The sequence below is a fragment of the Pinus tabuliformis genome, chromosome 4_2 (genome assembly GCF_031772625.1).
Source record: "Pinus tabuliformis cultivar Carrire ecotype Pingquan chromosome 4_2, CPIR1, whole genome shotgun sequence".
NCBI classification, from domain to species: Eukaryota; Viridiplantae; Streptophyta; class Pinopsida; order Pinales; family Pinaceae; genus Pinus; species Pinus tabuliformis.
Window position 1 is genome coordinate 302,819,086 of NC_142304.1, and position 27,783 is coordinate 302,846,868.

The window sequence follows — 27,783 nt, forward strand, 5'->3', positions numbered from 1 at the left end:
ATGTGGAGCCTCTTACAATATGAGGTGTAACAAAAGGCATTAAACAAGGTAATTGGTATCCATCCTCTCATTATGTCTCCTTTTCTCCCCATGGATTTATGATAAATTAGGCCTACATTCACATGCTCTCCCTATATGATCCATCTCCAAAACCTTCTTGCCACATAATTAGTAGATCATTAACAATTTCAATTCTTGAATTTGTATAGAAGTCAAAGGGAGCTTTTTGTACCTAGAGTTTACTATCTTCCATGCGTTAAAAAGCCTTATTTAACGTATTGGTATTTAAGGGTTATGATAGACACAAGTACTCAAACTTTGGTACTTTAGAAGGAACAACCCACCTAATAACTTCCTTCGCCTCCTTTCTATTAGCATCAAATCCTCCATAGGTACACATCCTTTGGATGTTATCATGGAAAATGTCTTTTATCTTGACTTCAGTTTTGTCCACGTTTCATAGTTTTTCTTTAATTAGTAAAATCCCTTCGAAGGCCTATTTTCACTTTAAGTAATAGAAGTACATCTTTGTGACATTCTTTCCATATTTATCCCAATTCATCTTAGCCCTATTTATAGATCCTTTGGCTCTTCAAAACGTTAAGGGAGATGTTATAATTTTGGATAAAAAAGATCATCCTCTAGTTCGTCTTAAGCTTGGCATGGTTTATCTTAACATGACACTCTTTGATTTTCAACTCCAAGGTATCTTTCCCCTGAAATCATGGACAAATTTTGTTGTCCTCAATACAACAACTCACCTCCATAAATATCAACCTACGCCACCTCTATGGGCAAGAAACATGATTCACGATTCTTGACATAACAGGTAGATGATATTCTGATTCTGAATGTGGATAATTCAACTTGTAAGGAAGATTTATTGGAGCCTCCAAACTCCATCTAGTAGCCATTGTGTCTAGTCTATAGGAAATTGGTATGCGCATATTACTGAGTCTTCCACTATGACAAACCCTTTGTGTTGCTTGTGGAAGGAGAAAATAGGATTGTTCCGTAAAAAATGAACTTGGGCTAAATACTATATAATCCCTTTTTGCGATTTGAGTAAGTGTACACCTTCCGCCTTTCAAATGTGTCTATTTCAAGTTAACTCTTGATAACTATAGAACAATCTTATAATGTGACCAACTTTTTCTGTTAAGAGGTTGTAATGTTTTTTTATTTGTTTTAATCTCTATCATCATCTTGCTGGACTAGGATGGATTTTCCTTCAAAAATGTACCTAGTGGTTGGTAAAGAATGGGTATTCAACTACTACAATTGAATTTGTCCAATAACATTATCTGATTTTTACATGAAGTTGTTTTGGCAACCAAAATTGTTACTAGCATCAAGCAAGTGGTTCTTTTTCACCTTATGTAATCAAAGATACCATCCAAGCCCACATACCACCCCTTCTCTTGCATCATTAGTTGTACGCCTAAATTCACCTTGCTGACATCTTTGCATTAATGATCTAAATTCAGATCTAGTGACTTTTATTTGATTGCCTTGAGTGCTTTCCACGTAAGTTCTTGTGTTCCATGTCTAAAGGTGTCTTGACCTTTTCAAGACATTAGTGTGAATTTCATGGTGACTATATATAAAGTCCTCACTTGAGGATTGCAAAGTTATTAATTGTTTTCACTATATTTGACATACGATTGTCTTCAGAGGAAGATGTGACATTAGTAACATTTTTTGTTATAATTTTGGTTTAGTCATTTGTTTGGATTGTGCCCCTATTGTTGTTCTAATGAAGATCGTCTGCCTTTTTTCACATCACTAGAAACAACTCTTCCTCTTGTCTTGCAACCTTTCCTTGGGATTGGTGTCTACAATTTGCCTCATTCTCACTTCTCCCACTTCGACCTGTTGAGAAGCCAAGTGTAATGAAGATGATGGTTGATTTCTCTTAACTTGATAATTACTTGTGAATATTATTTGGCTTCTTATTACTTTTATGTTCTCTTCATCAAGCAATTATACAAATGTTCAAAGCATAATCATCTTAAAGAGACAAAGAACACCATAAATTAAGCTCCAGGTTAGGGTAAAACCCCACAAGGGGGAAACCCAACTATCCTTCCTTATAGAGTCAAATCAAAATGAGATATCCAAGACCCAAGACCAAGACCAAAACTTCCACAAAGATCCCAAGTCAACCCTCCTTCAAGTCTCCTCTAATCAAGTCAAAGTCAATGCAAGTCAACGCTTGTCAGATCCTCTAAAATTTGGTCAAATCACAGAAAATTTTTGAACCTGTAGTGGAGGCCGAATTTTGGCCCTGTAATTTTCACAAAGTTGTCACAAAATCTTCTCACGTGTGAGTAGAAACAAGGCAGAAAACCCGAATTTTATCTTTCCTTTGACTTCTATCTCTCGCCTTTGACTTCGACTCTTTTTTCTTGATTAGGCACAAAAATCAATGATAGATGTGATGACTTAGTGAATGAATCGAGCTGACTCTTATATATCGTTGTCCACGAGGGTTGAATAGGTGCCACATAGGCCAACTTGGTCTTTGTTTGTCTCTGACTCAAAATAAAAATTCTTTTTCTTTTCTTACAAAATGTCCAAATGAGACTTGACTCAAATACATTTCTTTTGGACTCATAATAAATTCTTTTGACTCTATAAGCATGAAGAAAATGCTTTGACCAAAAATAAAATAATAATAATGGATATAATAAATATGTCAAAGATAAAAATTACATTTTATTACATTATCATCTCTCTAAAAGACAACCTTCAATGAGGTGATTAAGGAAGACACATTGAAAAGCCATTGTGTAAATTAAGATGGATACCTTTTAGACATGGATATGATGAGGTAAATGAAGTTGAATGATGGGTGTTAATAGGAGGGTTTTTCACTAGACCAATTTTATCACATACTCAAGTGTCTAAAGTAAATGCATTTGAATGATGAGTCTTAGTGGGAAGGTTATTCACTAGACCAACTTTATCACATGCTCAAGTGTCCTATTGCTCACCAGTAGTCTTCTGAACAACTTCATTATTTATTTCTATACATGTACCCCATTTTTTTCATTAGGTTTTCAAATTCAATCCAAAGGAACTAGTTGTGCTAAGAAGTGCATTTAAGTGAGAAATCATCTCTCTAGGATTGTGCATAAGGTATAGTTTCTGTAATCATCAAAGTTTCATTAAGCAAGACACCCCATCCCGCCTCTTCAAAACTAAGATCCACACAAATCTACTCATACTCAAATGCCAAAGAAGTAATTGCCTTCCATCTTTTGGATCCCTATTCCAATAATACTATTTATAATGTCTTTATCTAATGACATTTATCTAGGAAGGTAGACGATCACAGTTCTTTTCCCCAACCTTTCTAAGGCAAATTTGAATTTAGTATCATTTTGGAGGTTGGTATCAAAGTATCCAAAATTTGTGTTCTTTGTTTCTGGAATCACATAATATGCCTTCTTTTCCATGATGCCCATTGTATCTTGTTGATTGAGTTTTATTGTCCCCCATTCTATACCTCATTTGAATACCAAGTACATTAATCCTTAGGTGCATGTGCATGCATTCACACACTCACATACATGTAGCGAGAGAGAGAGAGAGAGAGAGAGAGAGAGAGAGAGAGAGTTATGTTTGTATATACATCTTTTGACAGATTACTTAAATTGTGGTTGAAGCATCTTAGTATTCACCTCTATTTAGGATGTTGCCTTGTTCTCCTTGTACTTACTATATTACCCATCATCCTTCTGCTTTTTATGTCTTTAGAAGTGGTTTTGTGCTATAGCGGTTGGTATAATGAAGGCGCTTTTATATTTTGCGGCATTTTCATGTGTAACTTCTCTTCCTCTTACAATAGGGATTAGCCTTTTGATAATGACGTGTCGTTAAATGAAAAGGTTTTTGTGAATTGAAGAATAAACATACCTAAGGAAAAATTGTGTTTAATAGCATTTTCTTGAAAGAATTGCATGAATATGTTTTATGGCTATTAGTCACATATCAAGGAAGTTGTATGGTCATAGTGTTTAGTGAACAACGACATGGTGCATTAGGCACTCTAAATACAGTGTATAAAGTCATGCATTTGATTTACAATTTATTAGTTGGTGAAATTAGTCATAAAAACATGTAGATTGTAGATTTTATTGGATCTTTAACATAAATAAATTATGAATATTTTGTTTTTCCCATTACAAGGATTTTGATTTTAAAGTTGATTAACAATTTCTCAAGTGAAGTGTAACACATTTTTAATGTTATAATGGTTATGTTGGTTTGAAACAGTTCCTCGCGTCTATATGTTTTGCAAGGTCCTACAGAACTGATGCTACCGGTATGCTTTCTTAAGTTATTTGTGGTTTGTGAACCATAGTAGAATGGAACCATCCATGGTAAAATTGTCTATAATAGATAAACTTGTTACGAATAAAGAGGTAAATAATAAAGTAGTAATTCTATAGTCATTTGCAATCGTTTGAGCATTTTTTTGAAGTTTTACTTCATATCTTGATTAGACTAATTTCTTGTTTGTTTTTAGCATCTTCGGGTTTTGTACATAGGCTTTTTGTGTTGATTAACAAAAATCTTCTATAAAACATTTTGATAGAAAGAACATAAAATGTCCTATAACTTGTTATGTCCTTCTAAAGATAGGCTATGACAACTATCTAAGCCTTATCGATAACATATGTATTGTAGTATTCTCTACTTTTAACACTGCAAAGTTCCCTAAGTAATATGAAATATTGTCATAGTCTACCATGTAAATGTGTAGTCTCATACATGTAACAATATTTTAGTTTTTACATTGATTGGTGGTTGGTGCAACATATCAATGAGGGTTTGTTGAAAATTGGCAGCTGAGGGATGAATTTCCTTAAAAAAAATCTCATTTCTGACAATTCTGGAGTGACTTTCTAAAAATAGAAATTTACATCTAGTATTTGAAGTATGACTTTCTAAAAATAGTAAACCACCACACATCAATTGGTAATCAAGTATAGTTGAAGGAAAATCATTTAACTTATCATTAATCAATCCTAATAGTTCAATCTCGACTTAATCATCAATATTATTATTATTATCCTTTATGATACCATGATATTATTATTGAAAGGAATTACAAGTCGCCTTACCTTCATCACCTCAATTACTTTGCACCTCTCTCCTTGATGAATCACATGGCACTACGTAACTCTCTCTCTCTCTTAATGATACATTACACTCTCTCTTACGCACTCATTAAAGACATGGCATATTCCTCTTACACTCATTAAAGGCATGTCATAAAAGATTCCTCTTACGCTCTCTTTAATGCATATGTTACACTCTCCTTATCTAAGGCACACGTACCTCTCCTTAATTGCATAAATTACTAAGGCATGCTGTTCTCTCCTTAATGGCATGAGTTACGCTCCCCTAAATGGCATATGTTACTCTTCTTCAAGGCATGCATATTTGCTTCTCCTTTATCACAAGAATTCGTTTCTCCTCATATATATGTGTCTCATGTCTTCTCACTTGACTACTACTTGTGCATTGTGAAAGAAGAATTTGAACTTGAGAAAGAGTTGGAGAGACTTGAAGAAGATTGTGAGAGAGAGACTTGGAAAGTAAGCGCAGAACTTGGTAGGCTGCAGTTTATTTAATTGAAATATTTGCCGTAGCATCAAATATTTTCCATAACACTAGATATTCAGATATCTTCAGATATCTGGTAGCATCGGATGTGCTCTAAAGCTCAAAATTTGTAGGGAGGCTTGGACACATGTATTCCACAATACCCATAAATCGTTTTGGGAAATTCCACCCGAAATTAGTTTTATTAAGATAATTAATTATTTTTAATGGGTATTAATCTAACTGTGAGTGTAACTTCTAAATGAATACAAGGATCAAGCCAAAATGATCTGAGCCATTGATTAAAATCTAATCAGGGCCGTTGGTTCTCAACAGAAGGATTATAAGAGGAGGCTTGATGGGCATTTGGAAAACACATCGAGTGAGAGATTAGAGATCGAATTTTTGAAGAGAGCAGCGCAACAGTGGCCAGAGAGAGATTCAAAGTGATTTCTTGCAGTGAGGGGCAAGGATAGTTCTAGTTGGAGAATTTCTTGATCCAGGAATACATTGCAGAGGAGGCAGAGGGAGATTCGGAAGAGGTAGCGTAGAGGTTACGTTGGGTAGCATAGGCTGATGCAGTAACAACGCAGAGTTTGTGAGGAGATCTGTATTTTGCTGGAGAGGTCAAGTTTTGGAGCCGAGAGCCGAGGTGTGAGACTGGGAGGGTAGAAATCGAAGTCCAGAAGCAAATCAATTAGTAGGAGTGATGCAATCCTTAGAAGCTGCGATGCAGGGCCTATGCAAAGATAGCTAGGGGCTATCCATTTCGTGGCTGGATGAGTCAGGATCTCCAGTGATAGTGCGAGGTATATCTCACTCATCTCTTTGTTAGTGATATTCTCTGTATTGGATAGGCAACAAGGCATCCAAAGATTGTATTCAGAAAAAACTACTGCTTAATAATACAAACCCTCAATTGGTGCATCGATTTTCCCGCATTGGGTTTTTCGGGGGACATTTCTCCCAAAATAACTGTGTAAATGTGTGTGATGTTTATTTCTCTCCTGTGCTGTATTTAGTTTCCGCAGTATTTTGTGTAGGCTGCAGTGTATTTAATTCGATATTTGCAGTAGCACACAACAAGTAAATTGGTTAATCGAATTAACAATTAGAAGAATTAACATCAGTTGCTACAATAGGAATTGGGTAACCGATTTTTCACAATGGCATCAGAGCACAAATCATGAGCAGAAGAGCCTAGAAGCAGAAAGGAAGAGGAGTTTGAAATTACTGCAGAGGCAACAGTTCGAAACCCCAACAGGCAGCGCAGTCCTTGGGCCAGAAGGTCGAAGTTTTGAGGAGAAATCAATTTCTTTGAGTGAGTCGACAAAGAAATTCGATCTTCAGATCGAAGCTTTCCGAAGGCAAAAGGGAGCAACGCATTTTTCCTTGTAGAGTAGATCTTCAGCTAGGACGCAGATATTTTGCAGCAATTGCTGACAGAATAACGTCAGTGAGAGAGAGAGAGACACTGTTGAAGGAATTCTTCCTTAGAGGACTTCCAACCAAGAATTCCGATTTCTCATTGAACAACAACAAAGAGGAGCTGATCTAGTAACTCCAACAATGAGTGTGTGGTCTAGCCTGGTGCTACATAGAGGAGAGAGGAGGTAGTTCGATAGTTCATTGGCAGAGATAGCAGCTAATGGGTTGCGAGATCAGGATCGGTTGGAGGGTGCATCCAACTATGTGATCTGGAAGGCAAGGATCTCATTCCTTCTGGATGAGCACGATCTCAAAACCTACATTGACAGTGTGGCAGTTGTACTCGCAGATTCAGATCTGCTCAAGAAGTACAAGGTTGAGATGGCAAAGGCCAAACGATTGATCCTCGATGGGGTGAAGGATCACATAATGTGTCACATTGCCGACAAGGATACAACCCGATAGATGTGGGAAGCATTGGCCACACTATACGAAGAATCTTCCGAGCAGCGAAAGGTGTACTTGGAGCAAAAAATGAGATCCACACAGATGAAGAAGGGGGAACACATTGATTCGTTCTTAACAAAGCTTCAGGAGATCCAAGACTCGTTGGCAGCTGTGGGGTCAACACCTCAACCTACCAAGATGGTGAGGTTGGCCCTAAATTCAGCCTCAGAAGAATGGCAAGTGTTTGTCCAGAGCATCCTGGGCAGAGAGAGATTGCCAAATTAGGAAGGGACGTGGACCGCTCTTCAGCAGGAAGAGTTGAGGAGAGACTTAGTCAAGTGAAAACTTGATAGTAACAGTGACAGTAGTGGGACGAAGAAAAAGGAGGATGAGAACGCAACCCTTGCATCTAAGGGGCAACATGAGCAGCGAAGGAAGAAGAAAGATGTTTCGAAGATCAAGTGCTTCTGGTGTGGTGAACTTGGTCACTACACTACACAATGTCCTCTCAAAAAGAAGGACAAGGACGAGAAGCATGATCTGAAGGTTGCATCCGCACAGATCGAGGAGGAGGAATTTGCCATGATTGCCCAGAGGTGGGGTGACATGGAACTGTAGTTCGAAAGAACTCTAGATGGGCAGGATCCTTGATATTTCCGGTTTACATTATTATATGTTGATCCACTGTTATTTTATCACTTCTAGGTTATTATATCATTTGCATATATTTGGTTGGAGTTTTTGCTGGGGTTTGAGGAATATTCTGGGTTAGGAATATTACAGTAATCCTCAAGAAATAGGATTGAATGTCTTCGTCCTTGCCCTTCTTAATATCCTTCAACTTATTCTTGAGAAAGAGAATTTGATTAGCATTACTAACCTTGAACATGTCGAACATGTCGACCAACCTGTCGTATATCTCCTTGGAGGTCTTCAATTTGGAGATATAGGTTACCTGATGTTTGTCAATGGAATCCCTGATAATCTTCTTCGCTTTGACTTTAGCCTTATTGTATTTGGTCTTTGCAGCAACCAGTGCATTTGAAGGAGGCTTAGGGATTTTACCCTGCACGTAATCCATCACTTCCTTCTCTTCCAAGGTTAAATCAAGAGACATCTTCCATCCATGATACTCAGATTTATCATGGAGCTTGTCTTCAACCGGGAAGTAGGAAGAGGAACCCATTGAGTCTTTTGTCCTTGTCCAACTGTCTTTGGTGATTGCTCTTTCACTCTTGCTTGGGCATTGTCTTCACCTCTACTCTAATACCATGTTAATTTTAGGGAACAATGGTATGTTCTATTCTTTAGAGCAATTTTACTCCAATTTCTTTATGAGCCCAATATCAATTTTAGTTTAGCAATCACATAAACATGTAAGTAAAATGCTGATAGAACATAAACATAAACAATAGAAGACAAGACAAGATAAGAGGACACAAGATGTGGCACCAGCCAGGGACAAACCCCAATGTGGGGAAACCCTTGATCAAATCTTCTTTTAGTCTTCAATAGTTCAACAGAGAGAGATAGTACAATTTATAAATTCTGATAATTTATAACAACAACAAAAGAGCCCTAACCAGAAAAGTCAACGCTGGTCAACAGGGTATATTTCTTCTTAAATTCATCTCGGTCAAACCTAGTCAACTTCGGCCTCCAACAACAAGTCTAATAAGCCCAAAACAGTTCGAAAATGTTTAGTCAAAACCAATGTTTTAAAAACCGGAACCGGTAACTGGACCGGTCCACCTAATGAACGGGGTTTCAAACCGGAACTGCTCGAATCGGGACTGGTCTGGTCTAAATGAACCAGTTTAAAAAAAATACATTAAATAATTAATTTTTAATGAAAAAACTATTTTTAAGATTTAAAACCATGATTCCAAGCCAATGGAAACAAAATATGCAAGGTTTGCTCATCTATATACCATGTAAAGGTGAATATATCAAAATGGTATCAAGTGTGTTGGAAATACTGAGAGGGGGGGTGAATCAGTATTTCTTATTTTTTGTTCTAGTGATTGTCAAAAGCATATATAGATATGTATATGTATACACAGAACACAGAAATCGACAACGGGAATAAATGCTTTTATTAAGACTCAAGACAGTGCAATGAAATAAATACAATATAAGTATATCTGACTATGAATAGTTTCCAAGCTCCAACTTGGACTTCAGTGAGGCTCCAACCTCCAGAGCACCAACTCTGTTTTGCCAAGACACCAATCTTGGACTTTAGGAGCACCAACTCCCAAGGACTTCAATCCTGTTCAGTTCTGAGGCTCCAACCTCTTGGGCTCCAACCCAACCTTGATATAAACTGGTTCTGCTGCTTCTGCCTCTGCTGCTTCTGCTGCCTCTACAGTCTCTGCTACTTCTGTTGCCTCTGCACCCTCCGCTGGTTCTGTTGCCTCTTCTCTGGTTTTTTTTTTCACCACAACAACAACCAATCCTCTGTTTTTGCAGTTTTTATACATTCCTGCGCCTCTGTCCATTCATTTCCTCTTTCTCACTGGCTCTTTGGCTTCCTCCTCGCCTCCTTCAGCTTCCTCTGTCTAATCGTTTGCTTCTTCAGCTTCCCACTTTCGGTTTCATCTGTCTATCGAACGTTCCAATATTCACAGGACACGTACAAAAGGAAGAGAGGCCGCATACACCAAGTTGTCATAACTTAACGGACAGCCACATCCCAATTGCAATCATTATCGCCAGAGTCAGTCTCCTGAACTATCGGGAGAATTATCGTATGCATTTTTGCCTCAGAGGCGCGCAGGCCAAATATCAAATTACACAGGAAATATATGAAAAAACAGGCGAAAATGCTAAAGGGCGGACTTCAAGAATCATAGCACCCGTATCTATAATGTATCGGGTCCGCAGCATTCATCGCAATTGGCGATCGCAAAGGGCCGATGGGCCAATCCACTTGTGGATGCGATATTGCATTGAACCCTGTTTTATATGCCCGTTGGGTCCGTTCCTTTCATCGCTATCGGCGATCGCAACATAACTATAGTCACCAATGGCCGATGGCCGATGCGATGGATCGGATGCGATATATTATTCAATCAAACTTTGATATGCCATCGGGTCCGTGTATATTGTCGCAATCGGAGGCAGGGCCTTTACCACTCTCGATACCCGCTCCGAAATGCCGGATGCGATATATTATAGACTGTTTTTAATAAGTCCATCGGGTCCATGCCTCTATCGCAATCGGCAGATTATAGCGCCATCCCTTATGACTTGCGATCACTGCGGATGCGATATGATATTAAGGCAGTTTACAATGGAGCCGCAGGTCCGTGTTATTATATATATATATATATATATATATATATATCCTCAGTACTCCCGATAGTTCTTTCTTTGGCATTGTTGCGCCGATAGTGTATAAAGCCCTGTCTATATATGAGTTTTGGCCTCCGATATATGAGTTTATGGCATATATGGCTCCCAATAGCTCCCGATAGCTGTTATGTGCATGTTTATATGATTTCTGGCCGCCGATAGTGTTAAGGCATATGAATATGGGTTTTCTCCTCCAATGGCTCTCGATAGTGTTAAACACATATATGCATAGTTTATATGGTTTTTAACCGCCGATAACGTTAAAGCATGCATTCATGGGTTTTACAAGCCCGATAAACATAACTGGATATATCTATATGAGTTCTGCTTCCGATGGCTCCCGATATGCTGTGTATGCTCCTGATAGGCTCCCGATAGGCTCCTCTGGCTTGTTGAAATATTAATTTCACCTGCGCATTTATTTTTACAAAACAGCTGAAGAAAACCACCAAGCTCATCGGACCGCTTTTGCTGTGAAAGTGGTATTCCGTAAATCTCACCCGATGCAATAAAATTTTTCCACACGTCAACTGTACTTTTCACAAAACCACTTTCTATCGGGATGTAACATTCGTTCTGTTTGGGCGAGCGATGATCGTTGGATTAGTATGAAGACTGTTCGCCGTCGGATCGAAGTCAAAGCTGGGTACGGTCAGAAAAATTTCCAACATGGCTTGGTCTGTTCCTATGTGGCTCCTCTTGCTCCTCTTGGCTCCGTCTGCTCCTCTGATGGCTCTGTCTCCTCCTCTTGAATATTGCCATATTGACATCAATGACAATCTGTGTCCAACAATCTCCCCCTTTGTTATTGATGGCAATATTCTTCTGCTCTCTCCCGCTTTGACATCAATGGCAAAGGAATGCATACGAACTCCCCCTGTCAAACTGCTCCCCCTGTCCTGCTGCGTCTTTATGAATGAACTTGAGTGATGATAACGAAATAACCCCCATCTTTTGACGCAGATGTTCGAATGCTTCCCGAGGAAGAGGTTTTGTGAAAATATCAGCTATCTGCTCCTTAGTACTGATATATTCCAGAGCGATGTTTTGTTCAGCTACTTGCTCACGGAGGAAATGATACTTGATTGGTATGTGTTTGGTTCTCGAGTGCATCACTGGATTTTTGCTGAGACTGATAGCGCTGGTGTTGTCACAATAGACGATAATCGGTTGATCTGTACATATGTCGAGATCTTTTAGAGCTTCCTTCATCCATAGTATCTGAGAGCAACAGTCTGCTGCGGCAATATACTCGGCTTCGACTGTGGATAATGATATGGATGACTGTTTTTTGCTGAGCCAGGATACTAAACAGTCTCCTAGGAAGAATGCATTTCCACTAGTACTTTTCCGATCATCTATGCTTCCAGCCCATTCAGCATCGGTGTATGCAGTTACCGTTAGTGTTGAGTCCTTTGGGTACCAAAGACCAAAATCAGAAGTTCCCTTCAAATATCTGAGAATTCTTTTTACAGCGAATAAATGAGATTGTTTGGGCGCAGATTGAAATCTTCCCACCATTCGTACTACTTGCATTATGTCTGGTCGTGTAGCTGTTAAGTATAGAAGGTCTCCAATCATTGACCTGTAATGAGTTGCATCTACTAGAGGGGAGTCATCATCTTTGCTCAGTTTGCAGTTTGTGGTCATAGGTGTACTCACGGGTGCACAGTCCTCCATTCCATATTTTTTGAGCATGTCTTTTAGATATTTGGCTTGAGATATACACAATCCTGTTCTGGTTTGAGATATTTGAAGTCCAAGGAAGTGGGACAGCTCTCCTATCATTGACATCTCAAACTCTTTTGCCAAGCTTTGAGAGAATTCATGGCTCATTTCATCATTATTACTAGCAAAAATCAGATCATCGACATAAACAAGAGCAACTAGTAACTTACCTTGATCTGTCTTTATGTATAGATTGCCTCCAACCACTCCCTTTTTGAAGCCTTGGTGTTGGAGATAGTTATCCAGTCTTGCATACCAAGCTCTAGGAGCTTGTTTTAACCCATATAAAGCCTTTTTCAATTTACAGACTAAGTCCTTTCCTGCTGTTAGATCAAAACCTTCTGGCTGCTCCATGTAGACTTCCTCCTTGAGTTCCCCATTTAGAAATGCTGATTTCACGTCCATTTGATAGATTTTGAATCCTTTTGAGCAAGCAAATGCTAAGAACATCCTGATAGCTTCCATACGGGCCACTGGTGCAAATGTCTCTTCAAATTCAACTCCTTCAATTTGTGAATAGCCTTTGCAGACAAGTCTTGCCTTGTTTCTGATAACCTGTCCTTCCTCATTTATTCTATTTTTGAACACCCATTTGGTTCCTGTTATGTTTTTGTCCTTTGGACGAGGTACCAACTCCCATGTCTTGTTCTTCTCAATTTGGGACATTTCTTCTTCCATTGCTTTTACCCAATGAGGATCCTTACTTGCTTCTGCAAATGTTTCTGGTTCTATCATAGATAGGAGGGCAATGAATTTTCTCTTGGGTGTGACTGATATTCTTCTTCGGGTTTGCACACCTTCATCTTTATCGCCAATGATCTGCTCTTCTGGATGATGTTTTTGGACATATTTCAACTTTGAAGGGGTATTAGGTGGTTCTCTTTCCTCTTCTTCTTCTTCTTCTTCTTTCTCATCTATTTCTTCTTTTGTAGGTTCTTCTTCTTCAATGAGAAAGTCATCTTCATGTTCTTCAATTTCCTTTTCTAGAAGATCTTCATCAATCTTTACATCAATGCTTTCCACTATTTTTTTCAGTCGATAATTGTAGCACTTGTAAGCCTTGCTCCGTGTAGAGAATCCAAGAAATATCCCTTCATCAACCCGAGAATGAAACTTTCCGGGTGAGCCATCATTTATTTTTATGAAGCATTTGCTTCCAAAGATCTTGAAGTACTTCACCGAAGCAGGTCTTCCTTTCCATAGCTCATAAGGAGTTTTATCACAATTTGGTCTCAATTGAGTCCGATTCAGTGTATAGACAACTGTCCCTACTGCTTCTCTCTAGAATCTAGGCTGTAAGTCTGCTGCTAATAGCATGGTTCTTGCCATCTCTTGGACTGTTCGGTTTCGTCTTTCAACTACCCCATTTTGCTAAGGTGTTCTGGCAGCCGAGAATTCCCTTTTAATTCCATGAATATTACAGAACTTACTGAACTCGTTTGATGTGAATTCTCCTCCTCTGTCTCTTCTGAGGCACTTAATTTTTGAGTCTTTTCCATTTTCTACAAGGGCTTTGAAATTCTTAAAACACTCAAAAAGTTTCAGATTTATACTTTATGAAATATATCCACATCATTCTAGTATAATCAACAACAAATAACACAAAGTACCTTTCTCCTTGGAGTGCTTGATTTCTAGTTGGCCCACATACATCAGCATGGATGATCTCCAAGGGCTTCGATGTACAGTGTTCCTTTGTCTTGTGGCTGGTTCTGGTCTGCTTTCCATGTTGACATGGACCGCACACTGCTTGATTTGGTTTGAACAGCCTTGGGATATCTTGTACAGCTTTGATCTTGCTGATATTGATCAGATTTTCGAAGCTTGTATGTCCAAGTCGCTTGTGCCACAGCCAACTCTCATCTGTCTTACTCAAGTAGCATTTATTTTCCTGAATCTTGTTCAGAATGTAAATATTGTTTGGTGTTCTCACCCTTTTTGCCACAAGTTTCCCTGAGGCAGTGTTCCTTATTTCGCAGACTTTGGTGCTGAAAACAACCTTATGTCCTTGATCACAGATTTGGCTGACACTCAGAAGGTTGTGTTTGAGTCCGTCAACCAGCAGAGCATCCTTAGCTTTTCCTTTTCCCTTTATCAGAGTAACTGTTCCTTTTCCTGCAATTCTGCCAGATCCGCTTCCAAAAGACACATTCCCTTCCTTTTTGCTCAGTGAGACAAACTTCCCTCTGTCCCATGTCATGTGTCTGGAGCACCCACTGTCTACAAACCACTGGTTTCCATTATTTTGAGCACATAGAGCTAGGCCGCATTTGTCCATGCTGGAGTTCTTGCTACTCGTCTTTCTTCCTTTGAGTGGGCAGTCTTGTTCATAGTGTCCATTATTGTAGCAAAAAGAGCAAATCAGATCAAATTTGGTCAAGGGATCAAATGAATTGAAGGTTTTGATTTGTCCCTATCTTTTGGGGGCATATGAGTTGACTACTCGGTCCTTTTGCGTTGTCTTTTCACTTCTGCGAGCCATACAGTGTCTAGCTTGGTGACCGAAGTTTTTACAGTGAAAGCAGTGTCCAAGAAAGATGGTTTTGAAGCAACCACGGTTTGAGTCGATTTCCTTCCTGGGAATTACTCCTCCCTCGTTCTTTGGATTTTTGATGGGCCCTTGGTGGAGTACAGGTTTGTATTTGCTGTAGTGTCCAGGATTCGACTCCACATTCTTCTTTGGAGTAATTCTTTCTTCATTCTTGGAATCTGGGATGCACTTTTGAATCTTGATAACATACTTTTTCATCTTTTGGATTGCAGGAAAGTGCATCGACATAGCTTTTCACACTATTCTTAGTGCTTGAGGATTCTCCTTTGAGACCTATTCCAAACTTGTCATGTTGAGGTTTTTGATTTTTCAGAATAGTCTCAAGTATTTGAGAGCTTTTACAACCCTTTTTAATTTGCTCCAACTCCTTTCTCAGAGACACTAATTCGGCCTCGCGTTCCTCACAAGTCTCTTCTTTTTCTTTAAGCTTTGCTACCAAGAGATCTTCTCTCCTTCTTATTTCCTCGTTGTCCACTTTGATAGAAATGATTTTGTTCCGTAGTTTCTCATTTTCTTCAATGGCACTTATTAACAGTTCATCTACATTTCCTTCCAGTCCTGAGTGATCATCATCTGTGAGTGCCATGAATAATGCTTCTTGGCTTTCATCATGATCACTTTCCTCATCTGATTTCTTTTGATGACCATAAACTCATCCTCATCAGACTCATCTTGCTTGGAGAAGAAGTTTTTCTTATTGAACCCTTTCTTTTTATGTGCCATTCTTTTAGAATTTCCTTCATCATCACTGTCATGTTTATGAGGACATTTTGCTGCATAATGACCTATTTTACCACATTTAAAACAGATAAGAGGATACTTGCCTTTAAGCTTAGATCCTCTCTTCAGCTTTCGTACATATTGAGCCAATTCGGATTCCACATCTGACTCATCACTACAGTCATTCCTTTCTTTCACTTCCTTTGACTTTGAGGCCTTGAATGCTGCATCTTTGGAGCTAGGGCCACCTTTCCTCATTTCATAGGCAGTGAGAATTCCATGGAGTTCATCCATTTTGAGGGTATCTAAATCCTTTGCTTCTTCTATAGCACTTATTTTGGAATCAAATCTGTCTGGAAGAGACCTTAATACCTTTTGAACAATGGTACTTTCTTCCACCTTTTCGTCCAATCCTTTCAGGGAATTTACTACTTCAGCTACTCGAAGGAGGTATGCTGCAATATCTTCTTCATCTTCCATCTTCAAACTTTCAAATTGTCTTCTGTGAGTTTGCAGCTTTGCCTTTTTTACTTTTGAGTCTCCATCGTACAAACCAACTAGCTTCTTCCACATTTCTTTGGCAGAGGTACAGTGCATGATTTTTGTAAACTCGGAATCAGTGATTCAGACTTCAAGGCCAAGGGACATTAAGTAATAAGTCATCGTTTTCTTCCAGAAACCAAAGTTAGTGCCATCGAACAGAGGAGGTTTTCCTGATGATTCATGATTTCTCATCATGGCTGCGGATCCTTCTTCAAGTTGTTAGGCTAGTATGAAGAACCTGGCTCTGATACCAATTGTTGGAAATACTGAGAGGGGGGGTGAATCAGTATTTCTTATTTTTTGTTCTAGTGATTGTCAAAAGCGTATATAGATATGTATATGTATACACAGAACATAGAAATCGACAGCGGGAATAAATGCTTTTATTAAGACTCAAGACAGTACAATGAAATAAATACAATATAAGTATATCTGACTGTGAATAGTTGCCAAGCTCCAACTTGGACTTCAGTGAGGCTCCAACCTCTAGAGCACCAACTCTGTTTTGCCAAGACACCAATCTTGGACTTTAGGAGCACCAACTCCCAAGGACTTCAATCCTGTTCAGTTCTGAGGCTCCAACCTCTTGGGCTCCAACCCAACCTTGATATAAACTGGTTTTGCTGCTTCTGTCTCTGCTGCTTCTGCCTCTGCTGCTTCTGCTGCCTCTACAGTCTCTGCTGCTTCTGCCTCTGCTGCTTCTGCTGCCTCTACAGTCTCTGCTGCTTCTGTTGCCTCTGCACCCTCCGCTGGTTCTGTTGCCTCTTCTCTAGTTTTTTTTCACCACAACAACAACCAATCCTCTGTTTTTGCAGTTTTTATACATTCCTGCACCTCTGTCCATTCATTTCCTCTTTCTCACTGGCTCTTTGGCTTCCTCCTCGCCTCCTTCAGCTTCCTCTGTCTAATCGTTTGCTTCTTTAGCTTCCCACTTTTGGTTTCATCTGTCTATCGAACGTTCCAATATTCATAGGACACATACAAAAGGAAGAGAGGCCGCATACACCAAGTTGTCATAGCTTAACGGACAGCCACGTCCCAATCGCAATCATTATCGCCAGAGTCAGTCTCCTGAACTATCGGGAGCATTATCGTATGCATTTTTGCCTCAGAGGCGCACATGTCAAATATCAAATTACACAGGAAATATATGAAAAAACAGGCGACAATGCTAAAGGGCGGACTTCAAGAATCATAGCACCCGTATCTATAATGTATCGGGTCCGCAGCATTCATCGCAATTGGCGATCGCAAAGGGCCAATGGCCGATGGGCCAATCCACTTGTGGATGCGATATTGCATTGAACCCTGTTTTATATGCCCGTTGGGTCCGTTCCTTTCATCGCTCTCGACGATCGCAACATAACTGCAGTCACCAATGGCCGATGGCCGATGCGATGGACCGGATGCGATATATTATTCAATCAAACTTTGATATGCCATCAGGTCCGCGTATATTGTCGCAATCGGAGGCAGGGCCTTTACCACTCCCGATACCCGCTCCGAAATGCTGGATGCGATATATTATACTCTTTTTAATAAGTCCATCGGGTCCATGCCTCTATCGTAATCGGCAGATTATAGCGCCATCCCTTATGACTTGCGATCACTGTGGATGCGATATGATATTAAGGCAGTTTACAATGGAGCCGCAGGTCCGTGTTATTATATCGCATCTATATATATATATATATATATATACTCCTCAGTACTCCCGATAGTTCTTTCTTTGGCATTGTTGCGCCGATAGTGTATATAGCCCTGTCTATATATGAGTTTTATGAGTTTTGGCCTCCGATATATGAGTTTATGGCATATATGGCTCCCAATAGCTCCCGATAGCTGTTATGTGCATGTTTATATGATTTCTGGCCGCCGATAGTGTTAAGGCATATGAATATGGGTTTTCTCCTTCGATGGCTCCCGATAGTGTTAAACACATATATGCATAGTTTATATGGTTTTTAACCGCCGATAACGTTAAAGCATGCATTCATGGGTTTTACAAGCCTGATAAACGTAACTGGATATATCTATATGAGTTCTGCTTCCGATGGCTCCCGATATGCTGTGTATGCTCTCGATAGGCTCCTCTGGCTTGTTGAAATATTAATTTCACCTGCGCATTTATTTTTACAAAACAGCTGAAGAAAACCACCAAGCTCATCGGATCGCTTTTGCTGTGAAAGTGGTATTCTGTAAATCTCACTCGATGCAATAAAATTTTGTCACGCGTCAACTGTACTTTTCATAAAACCACTTTCTATCGGGATGTAACATGCGTTCTATTTGGGAGAGCGATGATCGTTGGATTAGTATGAAGACTGTTCGCCGTCGGATGGAAGTCAAAGCTGGGTACGGTCAGAAAAATTTCCAACATGGCTTGGTCTGTTCCTATGTGGCTCCTCTTGCTCCTCTTGGCTCCATCTGCTCCTCTGATGGCTCTGTCTCCTCCTCTTGAACATTGCCATATTGACATCAATGACAATCTGTGTCCAACAAAGTGCAATACATATCCGCAACAAAATACATAATCAATGAGGCTCTAAATGGCCTGTAGAGTTTGAAAACAATGCTCTAAGCTATGGCGTCACTGAACTACTACAAGTCTACATATCAGTGATCAACAACATGGTCACTCGTCATCATGATCAAACTCATCACCACAACTAGACAAGAGATCATCAACATGAGCTACATAAATAATATGCCTCCGAGTTTGAGGACTCTTAAAACTCCTCTACAACTTTAGTAGTAGTAGCAAAAATAGACATCAAAACTACAAATCACTGATCAACATGTTCACTCATGAAGCTCAACATTGATTCAACACTACTAGAAATACATAAACATGATCAACAAGAGATGCATGAACATCATCTAGCTCAGAGTCTTCAGACTTGGATTGCTCAACCTTATAACATGATAGAAATTGAAAAGTTTAACATGCCTAACCAATGATTTTGGTTTGAGTGAAGGGTTCATCTCCTCAACCTTATAATGTGGTAGAAAAAGATTAGCATGCCTAACCAATTGTTTTCCTTTGAGTAAGGGTGCATTCTTGTTAAGGCCATGGTAGAGGAGTTCAACAATCAATACCACCAACATCAACAAAGTTCAACAATCAATGCCACCATGATCAAGGTTCTTAAAGGGCTTCATGCTCTTGATCAAATGCCAATCTTATGCCCTCACGCATGATAGAATCAAATGGAAACATTGCAAACCCCCAAACCATGAAATCCTGAAAACCATCAGGTTCACTGAATTTTGAGTGAAATCTAAAATTCTAGTTTCTCCATATGAAATCCAATGAGGTCGAAACCACTCTCAAACATCCTTGAGTCATTTCATGGTAATGTTAAAAATTTAAGTAAAGAGATGAAAATGAAAATTAAAGGAAATGTCACTTTTACTTTAAGAATTTAACATTACCATTAATTGTCAACATTGTTAGGGTTGATATGTGTCAAGAAAATGAGAGGGTAGGCATGTTTTTCTCGGACGGACTATTTTTGGAGGAAAACCTCCCCAAATTTCCCTCAAAACAGCTTCAAAACTCGTAAAAATGCATTTTTTGGGGTTTATAGTTGCCCTGGCAATAAACCGACCGGTTTAGGACAAAACTCGCTGGTTTGACCACAACCTGGCCGGTTCCGTCCTAAACCGGCCAGTTAGGACCGGTTTGTCCACTTTTTTGGCGAAATGGAGGGTCAGACTGGGTTTTTCTGCTGGTTTGACCTGGTGGGCTAGCTAACTGGTCGGTTTGACCGGTTACCAGTTCAGCCCGACCGACTTTTAAAACACTGGTCAAAACTGGTCAACAAAAGTCAACCTTGCGACTAGCCCTAATACAATCAACATTGGTCAAATAGGAGGTCATATTGCCTCGGTTCTTGTGTCTAGATCTGCAACCTGCTAGGATAGAATTCCTCCACCCAAAATCACACTAAAACAGGTCAATGCCTGGTCAACACAGCCCAAAAACAATCTCTGAAATTTTCGGTCAAATCTTGTCAACACTGAAACAAAAAATTACTGTCCTTTCCTTTGCACGTGTGGAGAGAGAAGCTGCTCAGAATCTGTACCCAATCATATGAGGAGAGAGAGATGTGTGAAGAAGACTGATGTCCAAATGAGGATGAGGCATCATGTATTTATAGGCAAGCTATTAATTTTAGGTATGTATGTTCTATGCTAGAGCAATTTATTTAATTTCTTTTCCATATTAGCAATCACATCAGCATAAAGTAAACTACAGATAGAACATAAATATAAATCGCAGAAGACAAATCAAGACAAGAGGACACAAGATGTGGCGCAAGCCAGGGACAAACCCCACAATGTGTGGGGAAACCCTTGATCAATTCTTCTTATATGCTCTTCAAAGTTCAGCAGAGAAAGAGAGATAGATAGTACATTTACAACAGAAGTCAACATTTTGACTTATCTAGATCTGAGGATAGATCATCTCCTATAACTGAGATTAGTTGAAGACATTCTGCTTCAACTGATCCTCCAAGGTGACTCCTTCACCTATCATCGTTTTGCATTTCGTCCATTTGCTGCACCTAACTGTGTAGCACCATCATGCTGTATCATCATGCTGCTCATGATCACTGTGCTGTCCACACATCATGTTGTCCATGACCTCATACATCAAGCTGCCCATGTGTTGTGCTGCTTCATGATTCTATCATGCTGCCCATTCATTATGTAGTGCTGCTTCCAAAAATTATTGAGCTGTTCTCAATCATCATGGATCTGCACCTATCTGATGTGTACTCAATGACTATGATGCTGCTCTCATTATACATCACATTGCTACCCCAAATCAACAAGTATGCTGAGAATGACAGATCCGGTCTTTTCATTGTAATATACTCCTTTAATATGGCTGTGGAGATTCATAGATCTTCTTTGCTGTCTGTGCATCATCATGTTGCAACACTATAATACTGTCATCAGCCTTAGATGCTTGCTATGGCTTGCAGCGTAGCAAAGCAGCTAGGCTATAGATCTGAAATCTTCCATGTAGTCTCAAACTACACAATCAAGCTGTCATCTACAGTAATCTGTTTTATTGCTTGAGTGTGAAAGCTGTGCGTGTATATATTGATTGCGTGTATATATATATATTACCTGAGTGACTGCATGTCCCCTGAGTGACTGCGAGTATATATATATATTCATTGAGCTGCGTATCCACTTGGGTTGTGCATATGTATATTTATTGAGTTGCTGTTGCTGTGTATCCACATGCATTCATGAAGTTGCTGCTTACATCACTGCGTGGATAGCGTATGTATAATGATGATCTCGAATAGGATATTCTAGCCTTTTACTATCTTCACTCTACATGAAGAATCATCCCATACATAACAACCTCTCGATTTTGTAATTTCGTGATGCCAAATGGATGACTATTATAGGTCAGCGAAGATAGAATCCTTTGCTTCAGTATGCAGATGCACGTGATGGGAGAGATAGGGCTTCTCTAGCCCTTAGATGGGTTCAGTTTTTGTGGTACTGATATATCCATCCAATCTGCGGCTAGATTGGATCTACAACCCAACAATGTTCCCATGAAGCCCTTCTCTCGTTTATCCTTTCACTCCGCTGTCCTTCAAGAACGAATTATGATTGAATGTGTGTATGCATATTGCTAGGGCATCATCCACGTATAAGCTAGGGCATTCATGCATGGTATTATATCTCCTTATGTATTGCGTTCTCCTCATGATCAACATATAATGTCTGCAGCTCTTCCATATGACAACGGAGTAGATTTATCACGAGACTGTCTTGCGTGAAAGGAATAGCGTATTCCCAGATTTGCGTATCAATGTACAACATCACCGTATTCCCTGATCTGCGTATTAATGGTCTCCATTATCAGTGTATAAGGTCCAGCGTATAAGGTCTTTGCGTCCATCCTCATAAGCCCGCGGCTTATTGCAGCTAGGGTATTACAGTGGTTAGGGCATCATCTTTAGTCCAGCATATCTTCTTGTGTGTCTCTCCTTCACCAAAAACCCAAGACATGGTGAGGAGGAGATCACATGAAGTGTGTGCTATGTTAATGACTCCAAATCCTCTCTTATTTATACTAAAAGTGTGGATGATTGAATAGACATGACGTTTGGGCTTCTAGAGCCTACATAAGCGCTGGTCGGCTTGATAATAATTACATAAACAAAATAAATTCATATCTCCATAAATACTTATCGGAATCGGATGATCTTTGGATCAATCCTACACCTCTCGACGAGAGGGATTCAATAAAAATATCAGCGGCCATAAATAAGCCGACCCACATGGAGTTTGGCCCTAGTTGCCAGTTTAACACTCTCTCTCAACTAGGGAGAACTCCATCCGTTGATCCATAAGTCCAACTGTATTATCTTTGTCATCAGTGCCTTGCACTGCTCCACCTAGCTCTGCTGGCTCTTCTCTGCTCAGCTTTGCTCAGCTCTGCTCAACTATGAAGAAGAAGAATTGATCAAGAATGTCTTATACCATTCTCCACTGACCCGAAGTCAGCCTCAGAGTGTGTACCACTGGTCCCAGACCAGTCTCAACCGACCTGAAGTCAGCTTCATAGTAGGTACCACTCCTACCACTGGTTCCAGACCAGTATCGCAGTCTCAGAGAGTGTACCAATGGTCCCAGACTAGTCTCAACCGACCCGAAGTCAGCGTCATAGTATGTACCACTCTCACTGGTCCCAGACCAGTACTGCACTGACACAAAGTCAGTCTCAGAGTATGTACCACTGGTCGACCCGAAGTCAGCGTCATAGTAGGTACCACTCCTACCACTGGTCCCAGACTAGTATCATTGATCCCAGATCAATGGAGGTCATCCTAGCATAGGGAGTACAGTAGGTACAACGATGCGTCCATCGGTACTACTATGGTTCCTAACTTCATTTCCCTGCTCATTGATCAGATGAGTGGTACTTCCCATGAGTCCCAAACTGCATGGGTAGGATGCCTCGACAGGAGAACACATCAATCCTGTCCTCACAGGAGAACACATCAATCCTGCTACAATCGCCATGGAGAGCACATCGATCCAAGCCTCACAGGAGAACACATCAATCTTGTTATAATCACCATGGAGAACACATCAATCCAGGCCTCACAGGAGAACACATCAATCCTGCTACAATCGCCATGGAGAACACATCAATCCAGGCCTCACAGGAGAACACATCAGTCCTGCTACAATCACCATGGAGAACACATCAATCGAGGCCTCACAGGAGAACACATCAATCCTGTTACAATCGCCATGGAGAACACATCAATCCAGGCCTCATAGGAGAACACATCAATCCTGCTACAGTTGCCATGGAGAACACATCAATCCAGGCCGCCATGGAGAACACATCAATCCAGGCCTCACAGGAGAACTAATCATCTTGCTACACAGGAGAGCGAATCATCCTGTTCCACAAGAGAGCGAATCATCTTGTCCCACAAGAGAGCGAATCATCTTGTTCCAGTGCGCACCACTAGGGGAGTGCGAGTCACCCTGTGGTCGCATGTTGCTCCAGTAAGAACCGCAAGCTCCTCAGAGCTCCAAGAGCTCAATGTATGCAACATGCAGGACCCTTTTACAAAGGTCTCTCGACGACTCCAAGTTGTTTGGGAAAATCACAAATTTGATCTTTCCCTGGGGCTCTGACCTGCACATCATCTTAGTGCGATGGAGCCTCCTTGTTCATCGACTTACGATATCCCAGATAAGGCAGTATTTGATGTCTATGTGCTGGAGCAATCATAGAATACGTGATTCCTCAATAATCGAATCTCGCCTCTAGTTGTCACAAAGAATCACAGTGGGATTCATCATGTGTACTCACTGAAGAGTTTTCACAACCAGGGAACTTCATACGAGGTCATACTCGTAGTTATGTATCCGGTCTCGACGGTACTTATAACAACTGATTTCTGCTTCTTGCTCATCCATGATATCGAAGCAAAATCCAAAGAGAACCAACACTGAGAAGTGCTCTCGTGATTCTCCACAATGCTTGCCCAGTCAACATTCGAATAATCATGCAGTTTTCATATTTCTGGCAGTGTATCTCAATCCATGAGAGATTGTGCCCCGAAGATATCTCAGAGGATTCTTGGCACCAATCTAGTGAGGCTCAACCAAATATGAGCTCACCATGCTAAATGCAAAACATATGTCTCGACGGAAGTTCACCAAGAACATCAACGTGGTTGAGTTTATGAAACTCAGAGGCATTTCCCAAATCTAGTCCGACATCACTACCATATAGCTTTTGAAAGTTAATATTCTTGAGGTAGTCACAGGCTTGCAGTTTATCATTCCACATACGGAATCCAACTCCTTCTATCTCCTACAAATGAGAGTGTCTGCACCTGTTAGACATAGGTGCCGGTATGAGAGGTCTATCATCCACAACCTTCGAGTAATGGTTTGGATCGATTTCACTCCTAGTGAATCTCAGCTTCATCAGACAGTTGTTGATCCTCTCATACTATGCCCGGGGTGATTTGCTTCAAGCCATAGAGGGCTTTCTTCCACCTGTCTACATGAGATTCCCGTTCATGAATCTCAAAACTCCATGGGTTGTTTCAAACCTGTGGACCTGCTACTTGAGGGGAATGGTCCCCTTGTAAGATTTTCCTTCTGTACATCTCAAACATGTAGTTTCATGCTCTTTTTGAATTCAGGCTTCCCTGTCACCATCTGACTCACAGACCTCCGGTGCTATGTGTCAATGGACATGGTCCTACTCGTGGACTTCCTGTAACTTAATACAACCCTGAACTCAAAAGCATCTTAGAAAATTCTATTTTCAAACATGTACCTTTCCATTGATGAATGCCACCATAAAACCTTTGACTTCCATTCCCTTTTCGGGATAGGTGGCATCAGCTCCAAGTGTAATCCCACGATTGTTTCCATCTCTACCAAATTAGAGAGTGCACCCTTCTATCCGATGAAGTGCCTTGAAGCACTACAATCAATATGCCAGATTCCCAAAGAATCTGAAGGAGAGGGCCAATACAAGATAACACTTCTCTATCTTATCAGAAACAATATTTGATTCTTCTTACCTGGGGTTCCTTGCTTCCTTGAAGAGTCGGCCGTGTCTTTGATGACCTGCATCTCTGTCAGTCAGACACTCCTTTGCATAAGGGCCGAATTCATAACCAAGACATCTACCTTTCCTTCCACCCTTAGATCCGAACTTCCCAATGAAGTGATCTTTAGGTATGCCATCATAAGTTTTGTTGCGCCATTCTGATAGTATGCTTTGCTTCCACTTCACCCTAAGTGAATTGTGAAGAACCCATTGATCCTTTTGTCTTGTCCCAACTATCTTTGGTGATTGCTCTTTCACTCTTGCTTGGGCATTGTCTTCACCTCAGCTCTGATACCATGTTAATTTTAGGTATGTTCTATGCTAGAGCAATTTATTTAATTTCTTTTCCATATTAGCAATCACATCAGCATAAAGTAAACTGCAGATAGAACATAAATATAAATCGCAGAAGACAAGCCAAGACAAGAGGACACAAGATGTGGCACAAGCCAGGGACAAACCCCACAATGTGTGGGGAAACCCTTGATCAATTCTTCTTTTATGTTCTTCAAAGTCCAGCAGAGAAAGACAGAGAGATAGTACATTTACAACAGAAGTCAACATTTTGACTTATCTAGATCTGAGCATAGATCATCTCCTATAACGATGAGATCAGTTGAAGACATTTTGCTTCAACTGATCCTCCAAGGTGACTCCTTCACCTATCATCGTTCTGCATCTCGTCCATTTGCTACACCATCATGCTGTATCATCATGCTACTCATGATCACTGTGTTGTCCACACATCATGTTGTCCATGACCTCATACATCAAGATGCCCATGTGTTGTGCTGCTTCATGATTCTATCATGCTACCCATTCATTATGTAGTGCTACTTCCAAAAATTATTGAGCTGTTCTCAATCATCATGGATCTGCACCTATCTGATGTGTACTCAATGACTGTGATGTTGCTCTCATTATACAACATCACATTGCTACACCAATTCAGCAAGTATGTTGAGAATGACAGGTCCGGTCTTTTCATTGTAATATACTCCTTTAGTATGGCTGTGGAGATTCATACATCTTCTTTGCTGTTTGTGCATCATCATGTTGCAACACTATAATACTGTCATCAATCTTAGCTGCTTGCTATGGCTTGTAGCTTAGCAAAGCAGCTAGGCTATAGATTTGAAATCCTCCATGCAGTCTCAAACTACACAATCAAGCTGTCATCTACAGTAATCCGTTTTATTGCCCAAGTGTGAAAGTTGTGCGTGTATATATTGACTGCGTGTATATATATATATATATATTACCTAAGTGACTGCGTGTTGCCTGAGTGACTGCGAGTATATATATATATATATATTCATTGAGCTGCGTATCCACTTGGGTTGTGCATATGTATATTTATTGAGTTGCTGTTGCTACGTATCCACATATGTTCATGAAGTTGCTGCTTACATCACTGCGTGGAAAACATATATATAATGCATATATTACAGCGTTCCATTCCAATCAGCAATGATGATCTCGGATAGGATATTCTAGCCTTTTTCTTCACACTACATGAAGAATCATCCCATACATAACAGCCTCTCGATTTTGTAATTTCGTGATGCCAAATGGATGACTGTTATAGGTCAGCGAAGATAGAATCCTTTGCTTCAGTATGCGGATGCACGTGATGGGAGAGATAGGGCTTCTCTAGCCCTTATATGGCTTCAGTCTCTATGGTACTGATATATCCATCAAATTTGCGGCTAGATTGGATCTACAACCCAACAGTGTTCCCATGAAACCCTTTTCTCGTTTATCGTTTCACTCCGCTGTCCTTCAAGAACAAATTATGATTGAATGTGTGTACGCATATTGCCAGGGCATCATCCACGTATAAGCTAGGGCATTCATGCGTGGTATTATATCTCCTTATGTATTGCGTTCTCCTCATGATCAACATATAATGTCTGCAGCTCTTCCATATGACAACGGAGTAGATTTATCACGAGACTGTCTTGCGTGAAAGGAACAACGTATTCCCAGATCTGCGTATCAATGTACAACATCAGCGTATTCCCTGATCTGCGTATTAATGGTCTCCATTGACAATGTATAAGGTCTTTGCGTCCATTCTCATAAGCCTGTGGCCTATTGCGGCTAGGGTATTACAACAGTTAGGGCATCATAGTGGTTAGGGCATCATCTTTAATCCAACGTATCTTCTTGTGTGTCTCTCCTTCACCAAAAACCCAAGACGTGGTGAGGAGGAGATCACATGAAGTGTGTTTTATGCTAATGACTCCAAACCCTCTCTTAT

At 40.2% G+C, this 27,783-nt stretch overlaps 1 protein-coding gene across 1 annotated transcript in view; it reads left to right on the forward strand.

The window, feature by feature from the left end:
* Positions 1-27,783, forward strand: part of LOC149169188 (SMAD/FHA domain-containing protein) — a 432,141-nt gene that overhangs the window by 165,403 nt on the left and 238,955 nt on the right. Inside the window, 1 exon segment of the mRNA XM_089428601.1 lies at positions 4,282-4,330. Coding sequence (XP_089284727.1) covers positions 4,282-4,330 — 49 coding nt within the window.